Source organism: Morone saxatilis, unplaced genomic scaffold (assembly GCF_004916995.1).
Source record: "Morone saxatilis isolate NCDOM2014 unplaced genomic scaffold, NCSU_SB_2.0 Contig16, whole genome shotgun sequence".
Lineage (NCBI taxonomy): Eukaryota > Metazoa > Chordata > Actinopteri > Moronidae > Morone > Morone saxatilis.
Window position 1 is genome coordinate 25,870,477 of NW_023339718.1, and position 10,068 is coordinate 25,880,544.

Below are 10,068 nucleotides of genomic sequence, written 5' to 3' on the forward strand. Positions count from 1 at the left end.
GTGTGGATGTGTAAGAGACAACATTGTATTTACATGAGATGAAATGATCTGCTTTAATAGCTATAACTGGTCATCATTTAGAACATATTTATGCGCTGGGAGACAGGCAGCTGAAGATTTTGATTAAATGTGTCCTTGCAGGGTTGTTACTGTGCTGTTCAGAGAAACATTTTTCATTTCTTTCAAGTCATATTTTGAATTGACAGCAAGTTCCAGTGCTACCTGTGACTAAATGGGTTTCTTATGTCAGGCATATATGTTAGCCTTCCACTTGACTACATCTATAAGTAGCTCTTAACACAATCATGAATACATGTACATACATATAAAGCACCAGTGGTTTTGACTGTCATCATCATCATAATAATATCTCACTCTCTGCTTAGGAGCATGGAATGAAAAAAGATGTCTGGCCTTTACATGTAGAATGATAAAATGTTAAGGAATGACATTTTCTCTCCTGCCTCTCATTAGCTATTCTGTCTGTGTTGGTGCTGGTTGAAGGCCAGGCCTGACCCCTCAAAGAAGCACAGATGGGGGCTTGAATGTCATCCTGCAGAAAAGGCTGCAAACAGAGGTTAAAACCTCCTGCTCTTCACACATATAGTCTTCTTAATTGATACAAACCCCATGTACAAATGAGAAATGAAAGATACTTTAGTAGTTTAAGCATTTCTCATCCATAAAGTTAAGGGAGCAACAAGAGAGATATTAAAAGACTAATGGTCAAAATCTGTCCAGCAGTAATATTTTTAGCTGCTAGTATGCATCAAACTCCATAAAATGCTTAATTCCTAAATTTCCCATAATGCAACCAATAGTATCTTTGTGTTATACTGTCCCTGCCTGTTAAATACAGTCTTTAAATCTCCAAGCACCCAGTTTGTACCCAGTGGTGGAAAATAATTAAGTGCATTTGCTAATGCACTTAAGGATTTTGTGATTAGTATTTATTATTATACATTTTTATAATATTTCATACTTCTACTCCAATACATTTAAGACGGAAATATTGTTATTTTTATTCCATCACTTTATAGTTATTGGGTGCTTTGCTCCACCACCACCAACTACAACAGTAAAATGTTGTTTACGTTCTACTATATAAGTACGTTGGCTATTATTAGAGAAAAAAAAGCCATTTTACATGACATACATACCTTTCCTTTTGATACTTTGAAGCCTCTTCTCACCATACCTTTAGCCCATGTCATTGCTTGTGTAATAGTGTAATGCCTACACATTAGGCTACATTACAACCATATATACTGTCAATGATTATAACACTAATATTTCCAATATTTGCAGACTACATGTTGGACCCCAACCAACAGTGTTGGGGCAGATTATTTTGAAATGTAGTCAATTACTAAATACAAATTATATGGCAAAATTGAATCCATTAGATTACCAAAAAGGAGTTTACTCTAACCTAAATACTCTTGAATTACTTTAAAATCAAAAATTGAAAGTATTGCAAAAATATATATTTTTCTCTTTAAACATCTCAAAACATTTTCAGTGCAAATACAATTTATTTAGAATATTCAGCATTTACACCTAGTCAACTCAAGTGACACCCAATGTCTTCTGTGATTATTGATAATTTTTTCTGTGTTGAAAACCAGTGTTGTTGTTAACATAGTTGTTAGCCATCCACTGGCAATCCCATGATTCCTTGGTCTGTTGACCAGTCAGAGGCTTAGTGGGCATGTGTGTGACACACATGGAATAATATGAGAGGGTTAAGAGAGCATTGTTTATTAAGAAAAAAGTTTAATTCTTTCATTCTTAAAATTGCCATATTTTAAAGATGTAATCAAACAACTTACATCCTTGACAACACTGCCAGCCAATTATAGTGTGACATCTTTCATGGTTTTGTGAGTGGAAGGTAAGATGGAACTGTTCATAGTCACTGGGTGGGTAGAAAGAGTGAGTGTGTGTGTGAGCAACAGACGTACTAGTCAGATAGTTACATGTTTTACTCATGTTGTGGGGACATAAATCTACTTACACAGTGACATTGTGGGGACTTGCTTAGTCCCTATAAGGGCAATCATTAAATTTTAAAGTTTAGGGTAAGATTAGGTGTGTGTGTGTGTCAGTAGGGTGTAAAGCACATACATAAATACAGCTGAGGACAAATGATATAAAGTGAAGTGTAATGTAATTATCAGTGTACGTACTGTGCCTATCAGATCCTAAGTTTGGGTACATTATAGAAGTTGTAGGTCTCATACCAAGATCAGACAACACAATATCAGCCCAATGGTGGCTTAGTGACAAAATTGATTATCCTGTGCTTCACAACGTCAGAACAAGAGAAAGAGGAACGATGTTTTATTTCATCTCAGTACACATGCAGTTAAAATAAGTCATTGGTCACAATTTCAGACTTGGATGATAGAAACACAAGGCCACACACACAATAGGCTGCAGAAGTGAATACAGGCAATCTAGAAGAGGATGACGAACACATTTGGTTCTTACATCTGAGCTGGAAAGAGGAAGGAACAAGTTATACCGTTTATCCATCTGACTTCTATCACTTTTCTACATGCAGCAGCTGATGGGATGTTTGGGTTGCCATTGTGTTACCCCATCTACTATAGATCATAGTGGTAACGATAAGTGAATATTGTATCATGCAATATTCACTCATGGTTGTATGTACTGCGCAAATGCAGACGTGTGGATGCATCATCTTCATTAGAAGTCTGACAATGACTGTATGAATTCAAGGCAACATACAGTTCGGTTTCTTACAGTTACCAAAAGCCCAGATACCTACTGCTTCACAAACACTGCAAAATTATGTAACATCCGCATAAAAATGTCATGACAACACATGCCAGATGCAGAACTGTGATTGTAAAGGTGAACAGTGGCGATAAGTAGACTCTCCCCAACACTGAATGACACTTATCAGAATAGTGGTTTCAAGCTCGTGCTTTTGTATGTTTGTACTCTTTTACTCGAAACTATGTACATTTTTGTAAAGCATGTCATTGATTTTCAGATTTAAAAAAATGTGTTTCCCCTTCCTTCCAGACTGCCATCTGTATGAATTCATTTCAGTGAGCAAAGAACTTAGAGACGTTAACAATAGATTGTTGTGAGTGTGCTACAGTCACCTCACCTGCTTTTGTAATCAAATATTGTTGCTACGGATACCATCCATCCATTTTCTAATGTGCTTACCCTGTTCAGGGTTAGGATTGGGCTAGAGCCTATCCCAATATTCACTGGATGAGAGGCAATGTACATCCTGGACCACAGGTCAGCTGCTGGTCCTGCTCTCGGCCTGCTCCATACCTCAAAAAACTGGTTGATTCCCACCGGAATCAGAAAATGGAAGGAAATCAGGGAAAAATAGACTGTAGGTTGCAGCTTAATCATTTAAGAGATTCTTTCGGCGATGTAGCACTTCTCACACTGCCCCGCTACTTAGTGGAAAAAAAAGCTCACCATTTTAAATATATATATAAAAAAAAATATTTAACTAGGACTTTAACACTTATTTATTATTCATTTTCTTCTATTGCAGGCACTGGGTTTTGTGCACCTTTGAACATAGCAAAGATTATTCATCAAAGACACTGAAGGCGGATTAGAGGCAGCCAAGATCCTTACAATGGATGAGTCAACAGAGGTTCGAACAGATGGCAATTCTCTTCTAAAGGCTGTCTATTTGAGTCGCCTGCGTCTGACTCGGCTGCTCCTGGAGGGAGGGGCCTACATAAACGAGAGTAATGAACATGGCGAGACACCGCTTATGGTGGCCTGCAAGACACGCCATACAGATTCACAGAGTGTACCCAAACACAAGATGGTTCGGTATGTTCTATCAGGATACTTCTTGGAAGCATATGTTTTTGTTGAGGATTACTAGTTTCCTGGTGTAATAAATGTGATATTTCTCCCAACAGGTATCTTCTGGAAAATGGTGCTGATCCAAACATCCAAGACAAGACAGGGAAAACAGCTCTGATGCATGCATGCCTCGAACAAGCTGGAGCTGAAATTCTGTCACTCCTGCTGACCAGTGGAGCTGATCCAACTCTGGAGGATCATTCAGGCTTATCAGCATTGATTTACGCTGTCAATTCAGGCAACAGGGATGTCCTCAGGGTCCTCCTGGATGCCTGTAAAGCGAAGGGTAAGGAGGTTATCATCATTACCACCAACAAACTGCCATCCGGCCATCAGATGACAAAGCAGTACCTCAATGTCCCTCCACCTCCAGACCTTGAGGAACGTATGCATTATACCCCAACATCTTGTTGCATGTCACCACATGAGGTCCAGCTACGAACTCCTCCACAGGGCTCCTCAGCAAGTGCTTCCCCCCAGCCTGGTAGCCCCCTTCTTGGCCTCAGGGATCCCCAGTGTTTAGGTTCAGGACCTGGTCTAGTCACATCTCGACCAGGTTCTCCAATCCAACATCCTAGTCCTTTACGTGTCCCTGGTGTGGATAAACGACTTAATCTCCAGAGACTACACTCTGAGCAGTGGTCCAAAAGTCCTTCACTGCTCCTCCAGCAGACCCAGGCCACCTCTCTGACAGAAGAGCCAGTGCGAATAACACCTGAGGAGGAGTTGTCTTTCAGAGTCAACAATAGCCTCGCCTTCCACGGAAGACCTCCAGCTGTTTCACGCCACCACAGCATTGATGTCAAAGACACAACAGGGTTTCTGAAAGCACTAGAGTACATTTCTGGAAATGAAAATAGGGGAGGAGGTGGAAGAAAAGGCTTTGGTAGAAAGATGTCATATGATAGTACTACTACTACTAGTTCACTGCATGCTGCTTCACACCCAAACTTGCATCAAGACAGTTTACCCTTTCCCCATGAATCCTGTCCTTTGGATGAAGATTCCTCTGACTGTCTCAGACAACTGAATGTTTCCAGTCTGCAAAATGTGGTCCGTCGACGGAACATTGGTATTGACCACTACAGTTCTGACTCTCAGTTACCACAGTTTGGCAGCCGAGACAATAGCTCCAAGAATGGTGGCGGAGTTGGAACGGGACCAGAAAGGCTCAAGCTGGTCAACAGCAGATCCTCCACTCTGTCAGGATCCAGGGAGTCCTTGGAGAGCTCTGTCCAGAGACGAGGTGCTGCTGGGCTGGAGCGAAGAGGCTCAGGGGCCCTTCTACTGGATCACATTGCCCACACTCGCCCTGGATACCTCCCTCCTCTGAATCCCCATGCTCCTATACCAGATATTGGGGTCAGCTCTAGCTCTTCCTACCCTTTGAGTGGAAGTAGCAAGACACTGAATGGTGTTCTTACAGGGTCAAAGCCTATCCTACCCTGTGCACCTGTTTTTCTGAGGGATCTAAAAGCCAAGAAAATTCTGTGGAGACGACACTCAATGCAGAGTGAGCAGATAAAAGAGCTGGTCAACTTCAAGGAAACTTTTGGCCACTAGAAGAAAATATTGCATGTATCAGGAGAAAATGCATGTGCTCTTACCAGTAACATACATTGCTGTACTACACCTATCATACCATCACTGAAACCAGCTCATGTGCAGTTTTAAGACAAAGTACAATTTAGACATTCTGAAGCTGCATTGATTTCATATCATCATACCAGCCACAGGGACAGTTTCAGCTCCGTGTAATGAAACATACCAAAAGAATACATATAAAGAATACAAAATGTAACTTTAATGTGAAATAATTACCCGAGAAAACTTTAAAAAATACTATAGCATTTTTACAGAGCAGCTAGATCGTTGGACAAAAAAGTTCTTAACACATTCAACATGTTGTTCCCTTCCTCAGTGGATGGACTTGCTAGTTGTCATAAGTTAGCTTTAATCATGTCACCTATGTATTTCGGTCATATTAATAGGTTGTCATGTATGGGGAAGAGATGGTAAACTTGTTTTTTTAGCCAGCAAAGACATTCCTTGTTTTTCCTGACTCCTGGCCGATGTTCCTGATCCATTTGATGCTGTGAGCGGTTTTGGTCCGGTGTTTACAGACAGCTGATGTCTGTTTCTTGCTGGTTGGGTTGTGATTTTTATCATCCACTCTTCGTACCAGTTGGCTCTAAGAGACCCTCAGACATGCTATACCTCCCCCCTCTATCCTCCTCCTCAATCATAAGATGTAGTGCTTGGTGTAGGAGGGCCCTCAATAATCCCCTATATGACCGCCTGTTATCATCCATACTTAGTTCACGTTCTGACAACTAAACCATCTCCATGACAACTGAGCAACTCAATATGCTGAGGAAGGGCATGTGATGTAGTTGAAAGATTTGGAAGCGACAAGCAAATGGGATCTTGTGTTGAGAATGTTTTTGTCAAACTGCTGCTCACGAGGTCAAGAATGAACCTTCAAGCTCGAGTCACATGGTTGTTCAAGTAAAATAAATTTTTTAGTCTATACTTTTACAATTTATAGTGGCATTAAGCAATATGCTGAATAGCAGGACTTCATTTCATGACTCAGACCTAATTTAACAGCAACAGTGTGAGCCAAAGAAGTTTGACACTTGCTGTGACATTACAGAAAGCTTTGAGAATGACCTTGGATCAAAGAAAGTACAGTACAGAGTGAAATACCTCTTAAGAAACAACCATTTCTAATCTACTAGTTTAATAGCCATTTCTGGACTACAAAAGTGGTCTGTGTGAATTATATTTTGAGCCCCTTTTCAGTTGTGTTTAATTATTCTTCCTAATTATAGTTTTATCAGTTATTAAATATGGCTGTGTATATACACATGATCTAAATTTTGAGTGCACTGCATATCAGTTAGAAAAAAAGGGCACTCATCAACATAAGCTGCACAGTGAGGGAAACTATTCTTCCCTTTTAGAAAAACCTTTTATCTAAATTGCAAATCAGTACATCTGCATCCTTGAAAATTTAAGACATTCTCAGATACTCCTTTCACTATGTACAGAGTTGCCATTGGCAACACTTCAGTGGTACACTCAACCTTCAGTGTTCTTCGTTGTATTATATTGCACTGTCTGTCTATTTTCAATAAACCTTATATCAAATATTTGAGTGACTTAGTATCAACATGTGCAACTTGAGTTCGATGTGGTCAGAGGCAGGCAGGGAAAACTTGTTTGCTTTGGACATTTGTTTTTTGTTTGTTTTCAAAGAATACCAAGGTAATCTGCTCAATGATGGTGATCACTACAGCTCTCAGGAGAGGACTGTGACAATTCACCACTCTGAATTGAAACAACTCTTGGCCTCTAGCTGCATGTATGTGAAAATCCATTAGACAATGAACAGTTGAAGCAGATTAAAAATAATGAAGATTGTCTCATCTGTCTCAGCTACTTATATCTTTAACCTCATCGTAGTATAACCTGTGTATTTTTGTGTATTTAAGCCTTCAGACAAACTAATATTTACTGCCAGCTGCTGGCACAAATCCACTAAACTGTCTGTGTCTCATTTTATTAATTCCCATTATGTGTGCATACGAATATGCCTAAATGCAGCAGCAGATGTGATATATTATTCAGCATGAATTCAGTACTTGACAGTACTAAAACATAAAAAAATATATTTGGCAGAGTAATTCATACTTTATTTCAAGCCATGTATAATTATAACTTTTTCAGTCATTTCTAAATTTTACAGTGAACTAGATACTTTACAGTCTATGTATGTAACTTCTAACATCACTATAATATTTTTCAAAATATTCTAAAGTCATCTGTCATCAGTATGGTAGAGTGCTTCACATGAAAAGAAGACATAATGAACAAAAACAGTGATAGAAAATTTCACTCAATTACATTTATTTCACAGCTTTAGATAGTAGTTACTTTACATTTTAAGATTTGAGATACAAAGATCAATATTCCAAATTGCAACAGAACATGTTATCCAAGGTAGCCATCATACACAAGTATATCTCTGACCTTAGTAGGAGCAAAAACCAGAATATTTTGTGCATGTAAACGTAGTCACTAACAAATTTAGAGGCCACTTCACAAGGAAAAGCAACCATTAGAGAAAAGTTATAAAATATAAGCATCCTTTGTGCATTGGAAGTACTTTTTCTTCATCTTTTCTGTGGAGGTGGGTGTGGTTTACCCTCAGCTGCAGGAGAGAGAGAGGTGTGGGGACGGATGGTGAGAGCAGTACCAGGTGAGTTGAGGATCTCAGCTGCTCCTCTCTTAATGCAGTAATGTGCTGGACCTGAGTTGGCCGCACCACACAAACCAGAAACGACGTCTGGAGTGAACCGTCACGGACTTTGGAAGAGGACTATAGTAGCCTCAAAAGAGCTGTAACATTTGTGTTGAGTAACTGACTTGTGATGCTAAGATTGTGTGCTGGGGGAACCCACAGTTGTAGGAAGACTTGCTACACTTCTATCTTATTAATCCTCACGTGACCCCTAAAATGTATTGGGTGGTCCAGACTGCAGCTCAGGAATAACTGCTGTAGCATATTATGATTCTGGTCGATGGCAGAGGAACTACAGGAAAAGTTTTGCAGAGCAAGTTCCACTTTCCTCTCTCCACCTGTGGGCATCAGTCTGCTGTCAGAGTCACTACTCTCAGAATGTGTGTGCAGTGGACATTCAGTTATTGTCACGCAAGGTCATACTGAGCTCGGTCCTTAGAGAGTCCGGCAAGTCGTAGTAGATCTTACTGCTATCAAACTCTCTCCTGTAGGGCAGTAAGTCCTGTAGTGTGAACTCATCACTCTGGCCGGTCCACACTGTTAAAGTGTACCTGTGAACAACAGGGGAAAGCATACACATTCAACGAACAGCTCAAAGGTATTTCCATATTACATGCCAATGTAAAAGTCAGAAAATAATAATAGTTCACTCTAGCTTGCTAGCTACAATAATTGAACAAAGAAAGTATTTTGTTTCTATTTGTGTTTGATGGAGCCTCAGGCTGGATTATTGCTGGTAGTTGTCTGGATTCTACAAATCTTGATAATTCTGCTTGTGGTCCGAGTGTCTCCACAGCCACTGGGCAACAATTGGCGAGTGCTAAGCTAGCAAGACTCATAAAGCCACAGTAGCCACATTTATGGGAAATGCGGCCGGCTGAAATAAAGCAGATTTACAGCACAATGACAGTATAAGTCATGTGGAACTAAAACAGAGATAAAGTCAGTGTTGATAATCACCTGTCTGACTGCTTCAGCAGCCATGCGAGCTGGGAGAACGACTGGGCCAGGAGAGCTGCCCGCACTGGGAAGGTGACTGGATGTTTAAGGGTTCTACAAATCTCCTCCATCGCATGCACCATATCCCAGCTGTAACCTGAAACATATTAAAACAAATCAATCAGAAAGCTTCCTTCACACAGTAGCAACAGGTTCCACAAACCAAAATGTGAAACGTTACCAGCCTCGTCCTTTAACATCAGTGTCACAATATATGTGGCAAACCCAGACCATTAGAAACATAAGTAATAAAGGTATAAAATAAAAGCTTTGCTGAATATTTATGTTATGAACAATGACACCCTGTAATGTGAGTGTTTAAAAAAAAAAAAAAGAAGAAAAATCAGTGAACAGGGAGGACTTTAGTGTCCTTACCTGGGTTATCTGTCCCAGCGGTCCATCCTGTAGTCCACCCAAGAGAGAGCACGGTGTGAGTGGGTAGAGTTCTCACAGCAGAAAGGAAAGCCTGAGGCTCCAGAGGTCTGGCCTGCCCCCCAGGACCAGAGAGGATATCCGCGTTGATCCACACGGGACGACTCGGCTCTGCCAGCGCCTCCTCCAGCAGCACCGCAGACGGAGACACCGCCTCCAGGCTGCACGGAAAGCACACGTCAGTGTTTGCGTCTCACACACACACACAAAAAAGAGCTGGGTCTCACCTCTTAAAGTCTAGTTTTATTCCCTTATCGTGCGCCTTCACTCCTTCCAGCCACTCCCTCAGGGTGATGTCACTGTCTGTGTCAGGGGGATGCGCCATGATTGGCTCTTTGGGGTCATAACCTCTCATGATTATGTCGGCCTCAATCATATGAGTGGCACCTAAGGGTGAAAGTTAATTCAATTCAATTCAATTTTATTTGTATAGTGCCAATTCATAACAGAGGTTA

At 40.6% G+C, this 10,068-nt stretch overlaps 2 protein-coding genes across 2 annotated transcripts in view; one reads left to right on the forward strand and one right to left on the reverse strand.

Annotated features, from left to right (window-relative positions):
- Positions 1-3,637: 3,637 nt before the first annotated feature.
- On the forward strand, positions 3,638-6,987 carry ankrd34bb (ankyrin repeat domain 34Bb). Its single transcript, XM_035658753.1, has 2 exons — positions 3,638-3,840; positions 3,933-6,987. Exons 1-2 carry the CDS (start codon positions 3,638-3,640, stop codon positions 5,437-5,439), a joined length of 1,710 nt encoding a protein of 569 aa, XP_035514646.1. The 3' UTR covers positions 5,440-6,987.
- A 632-nt stretch (positions 6,988-7,619) lies between these two features.
- The window catches only part of fam151b (family with sequence similarity 151 member B), a 4,374-nt gene continuing 1,925 nt past the window's right edge, over positions 7,620-10,068 (reverse strand). Inside the window, exons 3-6 of the mRNA XM_035659289.1 lie at positions 9,841-10,000; positions 9,557-9,774; positions 9,143-9,278; positions 7,620-8,733 (exon numbers count right to left, since the gene is read on the reverse strand). Of these exons, the coding sequence (XP_035515182.1) occupies positions 8,580-8,733; positions 9,143-9,278; positions 9,557-9,774; positions 9,841-10,000 (668 nt within the window). The 3' untranslated portion in view covers positions 7,620-8,579. The remainder of the gene's footprint in view (positions 8,734-9,142; positions 9,279-9,556; positions 9,775-9,840; positions 10,001-10,068) is intronic.